Source organism: Pseudophryne corroboree, chromosome 2, assembly GCF_028390025.1.
Source record: "Pseudophryne corroboree isolate aPseCor3 chromosome 2, aPseCor3.hap2, whole genome shotgun sequence".
Classification (NCBI taxonomy): domain Eukaryota; kingdom Metazoa; phylum Chordata; class Amphibia; order Anura; family Myobatrachidae; genus Pseudophryne; species Pseudophryne corroboree.
In genome coordinates, this window is record NC_086445.1 from 920,545,674 (window position 1) to 920,562,844 (window position 17,171).

Here is a 17,171-nt window from a genome sequence, read left to right on the forward strand (position 1 = left end):
GTTCTTTCTGGAAGAAAATCGACAGAGCCGAGATCTGTACCTTAATGGAGCCTAATTTCAGGCCCATAGTCACTCCTGCTTGTAGGAAATGCAGAAATCGACCTAGTTGAAATTCCTCTGTTGGGACCTTTTTGGCCTCACACCAAGCAACATATTTCCGCCATATGCGGTGATAATGCCTTGCAGTTACATCTTTCCTGGCTTTAATCAGCGTAGGAATGACTTCCTCCGGAATGCCCTTTTCCTTCAGGATCCGGCGTTCAACCGCCATGCCGTCAAACGCAGCCGCGGTAAGTCTTGGAACAGACAGGGCCCCTGCTGCAGCAGGTCCTGTCTGAGCGGCAGAGGCCATGGGTCCTCTGAGATCATCTCTTGAAGTTCCGGGTACCACGCTCGTCTTGGCCAATCCGGAACCACGAGTATTGTTCTTACTCCTCGTTTTCTTACTATTCTCAGTACCCTTGGTATGAGAGGCAGAGGAGGGAACACATAAACTGACTGGTACACCCACGGTGTCACTAGAGCGTCCACAGCTATCGCCTGAGGGTCCCTTGACCTGGCGCAATATCTCTCTAGTTTTTTGTTTAGGCGGGACGCCATCATGTCCACCTGTGGCCGTTCCCTTCTGGATGAAGTCTCCACTCTCCCGGGTGGAGGTCGTGCCTGCTGAGAAAGTCTGCTTCCCAGTTGTCCACTCCCGGAATGAACGCTGCTGACAGTGCTAGTACGTGATTTTCCGCCCATCGGAGAATCCTTGTGGCTTCTGCCATTGCCATCCTGCTTCTTGTGCCGCCCTGTCGATTTACATGGGCGACTGCCGTGATGTTGTCTGACTGGATCAGTACCGGCTGGTGTAGAAGCAGGGATTTTGCCTGACTTAGGGCATTGTAAATGGCCCTTAGTTCCAGAATATTTATGTGTAGGGAAGTCTCCTGACTCGACCATAGTCCTTGGAAGTTTCTTCCCTGTGTGACTGCCCCCCAGCCTCGAAGGCTGGCATCCGTGGTCACCAGGACCCAGTCCTGTATGCCGAATCTGCGGCCCTCTAGAAGATGAGCACTCTGCAGCCACCACAGCAGAGACACCCTGGTTCTTGGAGACAGGGTTATTAGGCGATGCATCTGAAGATGCGATCCGGACCATTGGTCCAACAGGTCCCACTGAAAGATTCTGGCATGGAACCTGCCGAAAGGAATTGCTTCGTAAGAAGCCACCATCTTTCCCAGGACCCGCGTGCAGTGATGCACCGATACCTGTTTTGGTTTCAGGAGGTCTCTGACTAGAGATGACAGCTTCTTGGCTTTCTCCTCCGGGAGAAACACTTTTTTCTGGACTGTATCCAGAATCATACCCAGGAACAGTAGACGTGTCGTCGGAACCAGCTGTGATTTTGGAATATTCAGAATCCAACCGTGCTGGTGTAGCACCTCCTGAGATAGTGCTACTCCCACCAACAACTGCTCCTTGGACCTCGCCTTTATTAGGAGATCGTCCAAGTACGGGATAATTAAAACTCCCTTTCTTCGAAGGAGTATCATCATTTCCGCCATTACCTTGGTAAACACCCTCGGTGCCGTGGAGAGTCCAAACGGCAGCGTCTGGAATTGGTAATGGCAATCCTGTACCACAAATCTGAGGTACTCCTGGTGAGGATAGTAAATGGGGACATGCAGGTAAGCATCCTTGATGTCCAGGGATACCATGTAATCCCTCTCGTCCAGGCTTGCAATAACCGCCCTGAGCGATTTCATCTTGAACTTGAATTTTTTTATGTATGTGTTCAAGGATTTCAAATTTAAAATGGGTCTCACCGAACCGTCCGGTTTCGGTACCACAAACAGGGTAGAATAGTAACCCCGTCCTTGTTGAAGTAGGGGCACCTTGATTATCACCTGCTGGGAATACAGCTTGTGAATTGCCGCTAGCACAGCCTCCCTGTCTGAAGGAGTAATCGGCAAGGCAGATTTTAGGAACCGGTGGGGTGGAGACGCCTCGAATTCCAGTTTGTACCCTTGAGATACTATTTGCAGGATCCAGGGATCCACCTGTGAGCGAGCCCACTGATCGCTGAAATTTTTGAGGCGGCCCCCCACCGTACCTGGCTCCGCCTGTGGAGCCCCACCGTCATGCGGCGGACTTGGAAGAAGCGGGGGAGGACTTTTGCTCCTGGGAACCTGCTGTTTGTTGCAGCCTTTTTCCCCTACCTCTGCCTCTGGACAGAAAGGACCCGCCTTTTCCACGCCTGTTTTTCTGAGTCCGAAAGGACTGTACCTGATAAAACGGCGCCTTTTTAGGCTGTGAGGGAACATGGGGTAAAAATGCTGACTTCCCAGCAGTTGCTGTGGAAACTAGGTCCAAGAGACCATCCCAAAGACAAACGTGTGAGCGCTTTATCCATCCTAGGGGGTGTCTCCCAACGTGACCTATCCTCTGGCGGGAAAGGGAACGCCATTAGTAACTTCTTAGAGATTACCAATCTTTTATCAGGGAAAGCCCACGCTTCTTCACACACTTCATTTAATTCTTCTGATGGGGGAAAAACTACGTGTAGTCTTTTCTCCCCAAACATAATACCCTTTTTAGTGGTACCTGGGTTTATATCAAAAATTTGTAACACCTCTTTCATTGCTTCAATCATGCAACGAATGGCCTTAGTGGACATTAGACTAGACTCATCATCGTCGACACTGGTGTCAGTATCCGTGTCGACATCCGCGTCTGCCATCTGAGGTAGCGGGCGTTTTAGAGCCCCCGATGGCCTTTGAGACGCCTGGACAGGCACGAGCTGAGAAGCCGGCTGTCCCGCATTTGGCATGTCGTCAAATTTTTTGTGTAAGGAGTCGACACGTGCACGCAATTCCTTCCATAAGTCCATCCACTCAGGTGTCTGCCCCGCAGGGGGTGACATCCCTTCTATAGGCATCTGCTCCGCCTCCACATCATTATCCTCATCAAACATGTCGACACAGCCGTACCAACACACCGCACACACACAGGGAATGCTCTAACAGAGGACAGGACCCACAAAAGCCCTTTGGGGAGACAGAGTGAGAGTATGCCAGCACACACCAGAGCGCTATATAATGCAGGGACTAACTGAATTATGTCCCCTATAGCTGCTGTTATATATACTGCGCCTAAATTTAGTGCCCCCCCTCTCTTTTTAACCCTTTTCTGTAGTGTAGACTGCAGGGGAGAGCCAGGGAGCTTCCTTCCAGCGGAGCTGTGAGGGAGAAATGGCGCCAGTGTGCTGAAGGAGATAGCTCCGCCCCTTTTTCGCGGACTATTCTCCCGCTTTTTTATGGATTCTGGCAGGGGTAATTATCACATATATAGCCTCTGGGGCTATATATTGTGGTATTTTTGCCAGCCAAGGTGTTTTTATTGCTGCTCAGGGCGCCCCCCCCTAGCGCCCTGCACCCTCAGTGACCGGAGTGTGAAGTGTGTATGAGGAGCAATGGCGCACAGCTGCAGTGCTGTGCGCTACCTTGGTGAAGACTGATGTCTTCTGCCGCCGATTTTCCGGACCTCTTCTTGCTTCTGGCTCTGTAAGGGGGATGGCGGCGCGGCTCCAGGACCGAACACCAAGGCCAGTTCCATGCGGTCGATCCCTCTGGAGCTAATGGTGTCCAGTAGCCTAAGAAGCCCAAGCTAGCTGCAAGCAGGTAGGTTCGCTTCTTCTCCCCTTAGTCCCTCGCTGCAGTGAGCCTGTTGCCAGCAGGTATCACTGTAAAATAAAAAACCTAATTATATACTTTCTTTTTAGAAGCTCAGGAGAGCCCCTAGTGTGCATCCAACCTCGGCCGGGCACAAAATCTAACTGAGGCTTGGAGGAGGGTCATAGTGGGAGGAGCCAGTGCACACCAGGTGACCTAAAAGCTTTCTTTAGTTTAGCCCAGTCTCCTGCGGAGCCGCTATTCCCCATGGTCCTATCGGAGTTCCCAGCATCCACTAGGACGTCAGAGAAATAGCATTTAATTCCTTTGACGCAGGGAAGGTTAGCAGGCTTTCTTATTTTCAGTGAAGTAAGCCTCCTCAACCTGCTCAGGTGTTGTATCAGCAATATTCAACACATCTCTAAGAGCCTCTACCATCAACTGCACCCCTTTAGCAAGAGATGCTGTCCACCGCAACACATCCTTGTCACTGTCTGCAGTGTCAGAATTAGTATCCGTATCATCCTGCATGATCTGCTCAAGAGCACGATTATGTGAATATACAGCGGGGAGCCCTGAGGTACCAGAACTGGGGCAGACTGCCATAGAGCTCTGTAAAGCCTGAGTTGCAGATTCATTTTGTGCAACCCTATTTGAAATCTGTGAAATCATAGATTTGATAGAGGACAACCACTCAGGCTCCCTTGCTGATATCTGTGCTAAACCAGTGCAATCCTAATTACATGGAATGGGATCATCCTGAGAGGACATATCCTCTGCAGCATATGACACAGAGTCACTGGACATTGCTTAATGGAGACCACAGACACTCCACACACACACAGGGGAGAACCTACACACAGCGCTTTTAATGTAAAGGGAAACCCCTACTAGCGCTGACTGTGCACCTTAATAGGTTACACAGTCTTAATGCAGCCTCCCCCCCCCCCCCTACCTTCTACAACCCCCTGGTACCGTGAGAGAAAGCTGGAGCTGCTGTGGAGGGACTTGCTCTTCCTGGACAGCGCTGTGCAGGCAGGAAAATGGCACTGAAACGCTGCTGGGTCCACTCTGAGGAGAAGTTCCCGCCACCAAAATGGCGCTGTCTCCCCGCTCTTCACAAGGATTATACTGGCCTGAGGTAGAATGCTGGCTGAGATCCACGGACCGCGACAGGCTTGCTGACCAGTGCAGGGCTCAGGCGCTGGCTCAGGGCACCCCTCACAGCGCCGCACTAAGTACCACTGAGCCTCCGGAGCGCAGTTAGTACTGCGCTCTTACTCTGTTGCGGTCATCTTCACACTGGCCCCCCGCTTGTTATGGGGGTCGGTGACTCACTCGCCACTGATCTTCAGCTCTGTAAGGGGGTGGCGGCATGCTGCTGTGGTGAGCGATCCCCTGTGGCGGGGAACGATCTGTCCCCTCAGGAGCTCAGTGTCCTGTCAGTGGAGATAGTGGCTCAGACCCCGCAGGGCGGACACTACTTTCCCCCCTTAGTCCCACGAAGCAGGGAGGCTGTTGCCTCCCTGTAAAATAACAAACTCAGATAAAACTTTACTAAAGAAGCTCTGTAGAGCTCCCCTAGCTGTGACCGGCTCCTCCGGGCACATTTTCTAAAGCAAGTCTGGTAGGAGGGGCATAGAGGGAGGAGCTAGCCCACACTCTCAAACTCTTAAAGTGGACCCGTCTATACCCAATGGTACTAATGTGGACCCCAGCATCCTCTAGGACGTAAGAGAAATTCAAAACTATAACAGGAATGAATTATAGGACAGTAATAGGCCTCCACTACATTGTAAAGGTGCTAAGGGCGGTATTCAAGTGATATATCACACCCAATCTTCTTTCTAAAGTGATCCCCGTTATCGTGTATATCGCACCAATAGCAATCAGGTTTAGCTACGTAAAGGGTTAGGGCGCCTCGATACCCCGGGGGTAGCAAGATGAAATTATGAAGCCACGCCCATCTGCAGAAACAGAATGAGTGTGGAAGGGGGCGGAAAGAATTGAATACCGTCCTTAAACTTTATTAATGCCCTTCATTAGGTGTAATTTTGAACATTTCACTGGGAAAGACTCTACAGCAGTAAGACGTGCCATTACAACAGAACAGCCATCATCTCAATTTTTAGTGCTACACACAGTGGAGAATGCCATTTTGTGAGAAAACCGTACATCATTAGGGCTGGAGTGAAGCAGACAAATGTCTAATAATATGTACTAATTCTCAAATAGTGTGTGTAAACAGTGAGTTATACCTTCAATTTATTGACTACATTGCTATGAAGTATCTTTTTTTTTTTGTATGAAAAACATGGCAATTTATTTTTTTACTTTAAGGGTTGAAAATAGAGATCTAGATAAAGTGACCAGAAGTGCTGATACCATACTATGGGGTAGATGTATGAAGCAGTGATAACTGTGGAGAAGTAGGCCAGTGAAGAAGTGTGCCATGGCAACCAATCAGCTTAGACATTTATCTTAGACTATTTATCAAGTCTATAACACAGGTTCTCAAACTCGGTCCTCAGGACCCCACACGGTGCATGTTTTGCAGGCCTCCTCACAGAATCACAAGTGACATAATTAGCTCCACCTGTGGACCTTTTAAAATGTGCCAGTGACTAATTAATACACCTGCGCACCTGCTGGGTTACCTGCAAAACATGCACTGTGTGGGGTCCTGAGGACCGAGTTTGAGAACCCCTGGTCTATAACATTATACGTGGAAGCTGACTGGATGCCATGGCACACTTCTCCACTGATCGCAGTCTGCATTTTTTTGTGGTGTGCGCACCCGCATCCTGGGAGCCCAGTGAGATGCTAAAAGTATCTCAGGGCTGTGATTGCCTCTGCCTGATTGACAGACAGAGGCGGTCGCGGGGCGGGAGGGGGCATGTCAACGGCGTTAGAACACCATTGGTGGGGCATGGTCTGGACAGCACAGGCGTGTACAGACCGTTGGGGTGGCTGTGTGACGTCACACGCAGCCGCTGCGACCCAGGACACGGTGTGTAGCTCCCTGCCAGAGTGCAAGACCTGTGCAGGCAGGGAGCTACTCGCCAGGTGCAAAAACATCGCCGCCGTACAATGCTTTTGCACCAGTGTGGGGGGGGCAGAACCATGCATGCGGGGCGTCCCCCCCCCCATGCGGCAACCCCCCCCCCCCCCCCATTTCTGGGAAAATGATTGTTGATCGTAGATGTGCTAAATTTAGCACATCTACAATCAGATCTGAATTAGTCCCTCCACTGCCTGGGCATCACTCTTGGCTCCTCCCTCTCCTTTGCACCCCACATCCAAGCTCTGGCACAATCCTGTTGGTTCCAGCTACGCAATATTACTCGCATCAGGCCATTTCTCTCCCAGAGTGCAACTAAACGTATCATCCACTCACTGGTCATCTCACGACTCGACAACTGTAATGTTCTCCACACTTGCTCCCATCTTGCTGTCCTCAACTCTGCAGCTAGGCTCATCTTCCTCTCCCGCAGCTCCACATATGCCACTCCCCTTCGACAAAATCTACACTGGCTCCAATTCCCCTACAGAATCCTCTTCAAACTCCTCATCCTCACATACAAGGCCATCTCTAATTCCACTGCGCGCTACATCTCCAACCTCCTCTCCCTTCATACTCCCTCCCTCCCACTACGGTCGGCCAATGACCATCGCCTCTCCTCTGCCCTGGTCACTGCTTCCCATGCTCGAGTTACCCGTGCTGCACCCCTTCAGTGGAACGCGCTCCCCCGCTCCATTAGATTCTCCGCGACCTTACAAAGCTTCAAACGGGCACTAAAAACCCACCTATTCATCAAAGCATACACTTCCGATGCATAACCTAGTCCTGAGGCTGCTCTTCCATCCCCCTGCCTCATGCCTTGAACATCTCTGCTTTGCTTACATACTGCCATCAGGCTACCTCCCACTTGCTTGCACCTCATGTCATCTATCTGTCGCCCCTTCCCACTAGATTGTTAGCTCTTCAGAGCGGGGCCCTCTTTCCTCTTGTTGTCGAAGCCCTCTTCACGACACACTTCACTCACAGCTCTCTCCTACTCAGAGACCATCTTTACCCGCTTTTTCTCCTGCTGGTAAAGGCTCATCTCCATCTATGGCCACCAGCCCCTTGTAGTACGATGATTACTCCCTCGCTACTTACATCTTAGCTGTATTGTTTTGAGAATTGTGGTGATCTTTATTACCTGTGCTCTTTTTTTTTTTTTTTACTGTAATGCTGAGCAAAATATCCGGAGGAGAAATAAACTGAACTGTGATGCCCAGAACCAAAATTTTTGTAAATGTGAGAAAAAGCACCAGGTCACACCACTTGCATTAGAGAACCTTATGTTTATTTAAGGACCCAATTCAGTCATTTAGTTTTGTCAGTCTCCAGAAATCTTAAGGGGTATATGCAATTGCGGTCGAATTCCCGAAATTGGTGAAAAACTGGACTATTTCGCCAAAAAAAAAAAAAACGTCAATGCAATTCAGTACTTTCCGTCAAAAAAACGGACTTTCAAAATTCGACTTTTTGAAATTCGACTTTTGTCAAATTCGACTTTTCTGCAATGATACAAGTGCTGCAATTCGACCAAAGTATATTCAATTGAAGTTTGGAAATTCGACAACAGTGCTTTTAGACAGTAAATTCGTCATTTTCAATCCGCCCACTTTGGTGGGTGAAACTAATAAAAAAAATTTAAAACATGTTTTTTTGGTGTTTTTTTTTATTGGTAGCATATCTATTTATATTAGAAGGGATTAGGTACTTGGTTTGTCTTTTTTGGAGGCACAAGTATTTTTTATATATTTTTAAAAATAATATTTTTTTTTTTTTTAGATGGAATGGTAAAATCCCGGTAAAAAATGTTGTGGGGTCCCCCCTCCAAAGCATAACCAGCCTCGGGCTCTTCGAGCCGGTCCTGGTTCTAAAAATCCGGGGGGAAAAATTACAGGGGATCCCCCGTATTTTTAAAACCAGCACCGGGCTCTGCGCCTGGTGCTGGTGCAAAAAATACGGGGGACAAAAAGAGTCGGAGTCCCCCGTATTTTATACACCAGCATCGGGCTCCACTAGCTGGACAGATAATGCAACAGCCAGGGGGTCACTTTTATACAGCGCCCTGCGGCCGTGGCATTAAATATCCAACTAGTCACCCCTGGCCGGGGTACCCTGGGGGAGTGGGGACCCCTTCAATCAATGGGTCCCACCCCCCCAGCCACCCAAGGGCCAGGGGTGAAGCCCGAGGCTGTCCCCCCCCATCCAAGGGCTGCGGATGGGAGGCTGATAGCCTTGAGAAAATGTAAAGAATATTGTTTTTTCCTGTAGTACTACAAGTCCCAGCAAGCCTCCCCCGCAAGCTGGTACTTGGAGAACCACAAGTACCAGCATGTGGGAGAAAAACGGGCCCGCTGGTACCTGTAGTACTACTGGAAAAAAATACCCAAATAAAAACAGGAGACACACACCTTGAGAGTAAAACTTTATTACACACCTGCCGACACACACATACTTACCTATGTTGACACCCCGACTGCCACGTCTCCTGATCCGACGATCCGGGGTACCTGTGAATCAAATTATACTCACCTCAATCCAGTGTCCAGATATAAATCCACGTACTTGGCAAAAAAACAAACCGCATTTACCCGAACCACGGACTGAAAGGGGTCCCATGTTTACACATCAGACCCCTTTCCCCGAATGCCGGGACACCACGTGACTGCTGTCACCGAGGTCCCTTCAGCCAATCAGCGAGCGCAACGTCCTGGCACTCTGCTGATTGGCTGGACGTCTGAGCTGTCAGACAGCGCCTCGCAAAGCCTCTCCATTATACTCAATGGTGGGTACTTTGCGTCAGCGGTGAGGTCACCCGCGGTCAGCGGCTGACCGCGGGTAACCCCACCGCTGACGGCAAAGTTCCCACCATTGAAAGTAATGGAGGGAGCTGTGCGATGCGCTGTCTGAGGTCACACGCGCACAGCCAATCAGGTGAGCGCCACGGAAGTAGCGCTTCCTGATTGGCTGAAGGGACCTCAGTGACAGGAGTCACGTGGGGTCCCGGCACATTCGGGGAAAGGGGTCTGATGTGTAAACATGGGACCCCTTTCAGTCCGGCGTCGTCGGGTATGCGTTTTCTTTTTTTACCAAGTACGTGGATTATCTCCCGGACACTGGATCAGGTGAGTCAAATTTTTTTCACAGGTACCCCGGATCGTCGGAGACTGTGGCAGTCGGCGGGTCAACATAGGTAAGTATGTGTGTGTCGGCAGTTGTGTAATAAAGTTTTACTATCAAGGTGTGTGTCTCCTGTTTTTATTTGGATATTTTTTTTCCAGTAGAACAACAGGTACCAGCGGGCCCGTTTTTCTCCCGCATGCTTGTACTTGTGGTTCTCCAAGTACCAGCTTGCGGGGGAGGATTGCTGGGACTTGTAGTACTACTGGAAAATAAGAATTTACTTACCGATAATTCTATTTCTCATAGTCCGTAGTGGATGCTGGGGACTCCGTAAGGACCATGGGGAATAGCGGCTCCGCAGGAGACTGGGCACATCTAAAGAAAGCTTTAGGACTATCTGGTGTGCACTGGCTCCTCCCCCTATGACCCTCCTCCAAGCCTCAGTTAGGATACTGTGCCCGGACGAGCGTACACAATAAGGAAGGATTTTGAATCCCGGGTAAGACTCATACCAGCCACACCAATCACACCGTATAACCTGTGATCTGAACCCAGTTAACAGCATGATAACAGAGGAGCCTCTGAAAGATGGCTCACAACAATAATAACCCGATTTTTGTAACAATAACTATGTACAAGTATTGCAGACAATACGCACTTGGGATGGGCGCCCAGCATCCACTACGGACTATGAGAAATAGAATTATCGGTAAGTAAATTCTTATTTTCTCTAACGCCCTAAGTGGATGCTGGGGACTCCGTAAGGACCATGGGGATTATACCAAAGCTCCCAAACGGGCGGGAGAGTGCGGATGACTCTGCAGCACCAAATGAGAGAACTCCAGGTCCTCCTCAGCCAGGATATCAATTTTGTAGAATTTTACAAACGTATTTGCTCCTGACCAAGTAGCTGCTCGGCAAAGTTGTAAAGCCGAGACCCCTCGGGCAGCCGCCCAAGATGAGCCCACCTTCCTTGTGGAGTGGGCATTTACAGATTTTTGGCTGTGGCAGGCCTGCCACAGAATGTGCAAGCTGAATTGTACTACAAATCCAACGAGCAATAGTCTGCTTAGAAGCAGGAGCACCCAGCTTGTTGGGTGCACACAGGATAAACAGCGAGTCAGATTTCCTGACTCCAGCCGTCCTGGAAACATATATTTTCAGGGCACTGACCACGTCTAGCAACTTGGAGGCCTCCAAGTCCCTAGTAGCCGCAGGCACCACCAATAGGTTGGTTCAGGTGAGACGCTGAAACCACCTTGGGGAGAAACTGAGGACGAGTCCTCAATTCCGCCCTGTCCGAATGGAAAATCAGATAAGGGCTTTTTCAGGATAAAGCCGCCAATTCTGACACGCGCCTGGCCCAGGCCAGGGCCAACAGCATGACCACTTTCCATGTGAGATATTTTAACTCCACAGATTTAAGTGGTTCAAACCAATGTGACTTTTGGAACCCAAAACTACATTGAGATCCCAAAGTGCCACTGGAGGCACAAAAGGAGGCTGTATATGCAGTACCCCTTTTACAACGTCTGAACTTCAGGGACTGAAGCTAGTTCTTTTTGGAAGAAAATTGACAGGGCCGAAATTTGAACCTTAATGGACCCCAATTTCAGGCCCATAGACACTCCTGTTTGCAGGAAATGTAGGAATCGACCCAGTTGAATTTCCTCCGTCGGGCCTTACTGGCCTCGCACCACGCAACATATTTACGCCAATTGCGGTGATAATGTTTTTGCGGTTACATCCTTCCTGGCTTTGATCAGGATAGGGATGACTTCATCCGGAATGCCTTTTTTCCTTCAGGATCCGGCGTTCAACCGCCATGCCGTCAAATGCAGTCGCGGTAAGTCTTGGAACAGACAGGGTCCTTGCTGGAGCAGGTCCCTTCTTAGAGGTAGAGGCCACGGATCCTCCGTGAGCATCTCTTGAAGTTCCGGTTACCAAGTCCTTCTTGGCCAATCCGGAACCACGAATATAGTGCTTACTCCTCTCCATCTTATCAATCTCAGTACCTTGGGTATGAGAGGCAGAGGAGGGAACACATACCCTGACTGGTACACCCACGGTGTTACCAGAGCGTCTACAGCTTATTGCCTGAGGGTCCCTGGACCTGGCGCAATACCTGTCGAGTTTTTAATCATGTGGAAGACTTCTGGGTGAAGTCCCCACTCTCCCGGGTGGAGGTCGTGCTGAGGAAGTCTGCTTCCCAGTTGTCCACTCCCGGAATGAATACTGCTGACAGTGCTATCACGTGATTTTCCGCGCAGCGAAGAATCCTTGCAGCTTCTGCCATTGCCCTCCTGCTTCTTGTGCCACCCTGTCTGTTTACGTGGGTGACTGCCGTGATGTTGTCCGACTGGATCAACACCGGCTGACCTTGAAGCAGAGGTCTTGCTAAGCTTAGAGCATTGTAAATGTCCCTTAGCTTCAGGATATTTATGTGAAGTGATGTCTCCAGGCTTGACCATAAGCCCTGGATATTCCTTCCCTGTGTGACTGCTCCCCAGCCTCGCAGGCTGGCATCCGTGGTCACCAGGACCCAGTCCTGAATGCCTAATCTGCGGCCCTCTAGAAGATGAGCACTCTGCAACCACCACAGGAGGGACACCCTTGTCCTTGGTGACAGGGTTATCCGCTGATGCATCTGAAGATGCGATCCGGACCATTTGTCCAGCAGGTCCCACTGGAAAGTTCTTGCGTGGAATCTGCCGAATGGGATTGCTTCGTAGGAAGCCACCATTTTACCCAGAACCCTTGTGCATTGATGCACTGAGACTTGGCTCGGTTTTAGGAGGTTCCTGACTAGCTCGGATAACTCCCTGGCTTTCTCCTCCGGGAGAAACACCTTTTTCTGGACTGTGTCCAGGATCATCCCTAGGAACAGAAGACACGTCGTCGGAACCAGGTGCGATTTTGGAATATTGAGAATCCAATCGTGCTGCCGCAACACTACCTGAGATAGTGCTACACCGACCTCCAACTGTTCCCTGGATCTTACCCTTATCAGGGAATTGTCCAAGGAAGGGATAACTAAAATTCACTTCCTTCGAAGGAATATCATCATTTCGGCCATTACCTTGGTAAAGACCCGGGGTGCCGTGTACCATCCATACGGCAGCGTCTGAACTGATAGTGACAGTTCTGTACCATAAACCTGAGGTACCCTTGGTGAGAAGGGTAAATTTTGACATGAAGGTAAGCATCCTTGATGTCCCGAGACATCATGTAGTCCCCTTCTTCCAGGTTCGCAATCACTGCTCTGAGTGACTCAATCTTGAATTTGAACCTCTGTACGTTAAGTGTTCAAAGATTTTAGATTTAGAATCGGTCTCACCGAGCCGTCCGGCTTCGGTACCACAACAGTGTGGAATAATACCCCGTTCCCTGTTGCAGGAGGGGTATCTTGATTATCACCTGCTGGGAATACAGCTTGTGAATGGCTTCCAAAACTGTCTCCCTGTCAGAAGGAGACATCGGTAAAGCCGACTTTAGGAAACGGCGAGGGGGAGACGTCTCGAATTCTAATTTGTACCCCTGAGATATCACCTGAAGGATCCAGGGGTCTACTTGCGAGTGAGCCCACTGCGCGCTGAAATTCATTGAGATGGGCCCCCCACCGTGCCTGATTCTGCTTGTAAAGCCCCAGCGTATACTGAGGGCTTGGCAGAGGCGGGAGAGGGTTTCTGTTCCTGGGAACTGGCTGATTTCTGCAGCCTTTTTCCTCTCCCTCTGTCACGGGGCAGAAATGAGGAACCTTTTGCCCGCTTGTCCACGAAAAGACTGCGCCTGATAATACGGCGTCTTCTCATGTTGAGAGGCGACCTGGGGTACAAACGTGGAATTCCCAGCTGTTGCCGTGGCCACCAGGTCTGAAAGACCGACCCCAAATAACTCCTCCCTTAATAAAGCAATACTTCCAAATGCCGTTTGGAATACGCATCACCTGACCACTGACGTGTCCATAACCCTCTACTGGTAGAAATGGACAACGCGCTTAGACTTGATGCCAGTCGGCAAATATTCCGCTGTGCATCACGCATATATAAAAATGCATCTTTTAAATGCTCTATAGGCAAAAATATACTGTCCCTATCTAGGGTATCAATATTTTCAGTCAGGGAATCCGACCACGCCAACCCAGCACTGCACATCCAGGCTGAGGCGATTGCTGGTCGCAGTATAACACCAGTATGTGTGTAAATACCTTTTAGGATACCCTCCTGCTTTCTATCAGCAGGATCCTTAAGGGCGGCCATCTCAGGCGAAGGTAGAGCCCTTACAAGCGTGTGAGCGCTTTATCCCCCCTAGGGGGTGTTTCCCAACGCACCCTAACCTCTGGCGGGAAAGGATATAATGCCAATAACATTTTAGAAATTATCCGTTGTTATCGGGGGAAACCCACGCATCATCACACACCTCATTTAATTTCTCAGATTCAGGAAAACTACAGGTAGTTTTTCCTCACCGAACATAATACCCCTTTTTTGGTGGTACTCGTATTATCAGAAATGTGTAAAACATTTTTCATTGCCTCAATCATGTAACGTGTGGCCCTACTGGAAGTCACATTCGTCTCTTCACCGTCGACACTGGAGTCAGTATCCGTGTCGGCGTCTATATCTGCCATCTGAGGTAACGGGCGCTTTAGAGCCCCTGACGGCCTATGAGACGTCTGGACAGGCACAAGCTGAGTAGCCGGCTGTCTCATGTCAACCACTGTCTTTTATACAGAGCTGACACTGTCACGTAATTCCTTCCAACAGTTCATCCACTCAGGTGTCGACCCCCTAGGGGGTGACATCACTATTACAGGCAATCTGCTCCGTCTCCACATCATTTTTCTCCTCATACATGTCGACACAAAAGTACCGACATACAGCACACACACAGGGAATGCTCTGATAGAGGACAGGACCCCACTAGCCCTTTGGGGAGACAGAGGGAGAGTTTGCCAGCACACACCAGAGCGCTATATATATACAGGGATAACCTTATATAAGTGTTTTTCCCCTTATAGCTGCTGTATAGTTAATACTGCGCCTAATTAGTGCCCCCCTCTCTTTTTTTAACCCTTTCTGTAGTGTAGTGACTGCAGGGGAGAGACAGGGAGCTTCCCTCCAACGGAGCTGTGAGGGAAAATGGCGCCAGTGTGCTGAGATAGGCTCCGCCCCTTTTTCGCGGACTTTTCTCCTGCTTTTTTATGGATTCTGGCAGGGGTTAAATGCATCCATATAGCCCAGGAGCTATATGTGATGCATTTTTTTTTGCCATCCAAGGTGTTTTTATTGCGTCTCAGGGCGCCCCCCCCCAGCGCCCTGCACCCTCAGTGACCGAAGTGTGAAGTGTGCTGAGAGCAATGTCGCACAGCTGCAGTGCTGTGCGCTACCTTGTTGAAGACAGGACGTCTTCTGCCGCCGATTTTCCGGACCTCTTCTGCCTTCTGGCTCTGTAAGGGGGCCGGCGGCGCGGCTCTGGGACCCATCCAAGCTGGGCCTGTGATCGTCCCTCTGGAGCTAATGTCCAGTAGCCTAAGAAGCCCAATCCACTCTGCACGCAGGTGAGTTCGCTTCTTCTCCCCTTAGTCCCTCGATGCAGTGAGCCTGTTGCCAGCAGGTCTCACTGAAAATAAAAAACCTAATCTAAAACTTTCACTAAGAAGCTCAGGAGAGCCCCTAGTGTGCACCCTTCTCGTTCGGGCACAGAGATCTAACTGAGGCTTGGAGGAGGGTCATAGGGGGAGGAGCCAGTGCACACCAGATAGTCCTAAAGCTTTCTTTAGATGTGCCCAGTCTCCTGCGGAGCCGCTATTCCCCATGGTCCTTACGGAGTCCCCAGCATCCACTTAGGACGTTAGAGAAAAAACAATATTCTTTCACATTTCTCAAGGCTATCAGCCTCCCATCCGCAGCCCTTGGATGGGGGGGGACAGCCTCGGGCTTCACCCCTGGCCCTTGGGTGGCTGGGGGGACGGGACCCCTTGATTGAAGGGTCCCCACTCCCCCAGGGTACCCCGGCCAGGGGTGACTAGTTGGATATTTAATGCCACGGCCGCAGGGCGCTGTATAAAAGTGACCCCCGGCTGTGGCATTATCTGTCCAGCTAGTGGAGCCCGATGCTGGTGTATAAAATACGGGGGACCCCTACTCTTTTTGTCCCCCGTATTTTTTGCACCAGGACCAGGCGCAGAGCCCGGTGCTGGTTTTAAAAATACGGGGGATCCCTGTCAATTTTTCCCCCGGATTTTTAGAACCACGACCAGCTCGAAGAGCCCGAGGCTGGTTATGCTTTGGAGGGGGGACCCCACACCATTTTTTTTCGGGTTTTTCCCGTTTTTAAAAAAACTAATCAAAATCCGTCAAATCGGCCGTTTTTCGGCCGCGGGACTGTTGAATCCGTTTTTTATTGCATATGGTCAATTTCGGCACCCACTTGCCGAAATTAGCCTGTGGAATTGTGTCGAGTTGAAAAACGGCCGATAATTTGCCGCGATTCGCCGCTAATTGCATATACCCCTAAATCTGAATGATTGCTACAATTTACAGCACAGTTTGCAGTATTTTATGTATAAGGACACCTAGAGCCTAGTCATAGAAGTACTGATTTTAGAGTACTGTGAAACAGCTTCTCACCTGGCGTCTGAGGTAACACAACATATCCATAGCCTTCAACTCGATACCTCTGCCAAAAATCCAGAGAAAGGACCTCAAAGTATAGAACTGGCCACTGAGCGATATCTGGTATGATCAATTAAAAATATTAAATATCTGAATGAATTAGATTCTAAAATACGTAACATCTTTTAACTTACCCTCAGACTCAACCTCCTCAGACAGGAAAAGCTCAAAGCTGAAAGGATAGGAGAAATAGGCCACATTTTCCTGAGGAAAGAGTAATTAGAGCAATGAGTAACAATAGTCCAGATCTCAGGGGAAATTTGAGTACACATTTAAAAGACAAAACAATATCTGTTCAGCATTAAGGAGGAGACTTTCATGTTCCTCAGACAAACAGCATCTCTGAATGCATAGGGAAATCATCTGAAAAGCATTCAACGGATAGCGACATTTTTGACTGGCCACATTCATCCTCTGCAGCCTTAAACCTCCTGCAGGGAATCCTGCACCCCTCACAGAAATTGTTCATTTAAAAATGTTGAAACAGAATTTTGCTGGAAAAAATACAGCATGAAGAGCCAACATCTGCACTGGTAAAAAGGCAGTGGAGCTTTATGGTGCGATACATGGAGACAGTTGACATAGCACTTCAAAATGTAAGCTTAGGACCCGATCCAGACTTGATCGCTGTTGTGTGAATTCGCAAGGCGGACG

At 49.6% G+C, this 17,171-nt stretch overlaps 1 protein-coding gene across 2 annotated transcripts in view; it reads right to left on the reverse strand.

The window, feature by feature from the left end:
* MKS1 (MKS transition zone complex subunit 1) overlaps positions 1–17,171 on the reverse strand; it is a 154,163-nt gene that overhangs the window by 56,090 nt on the left and 80,902 nt on the right. For both annotated transcript variants that reach the window (XM_063956152.1, XM_063956153.1), the window contains 2 exons: positions 16,652–16,721; positions 16,473–16,577 (listed from right to left, as the gene is read on the reverse strand). In XM_063956152.1, coding sequence (XP_063812222.1) covers positions 16,473–16,577; positions 16,652–16,721 — 175 coding nt within the window. The remainder of the gene's footprint in view (positions 1–16,472; positions 16,578–16,651; positions 16,722–17,171) is intronic.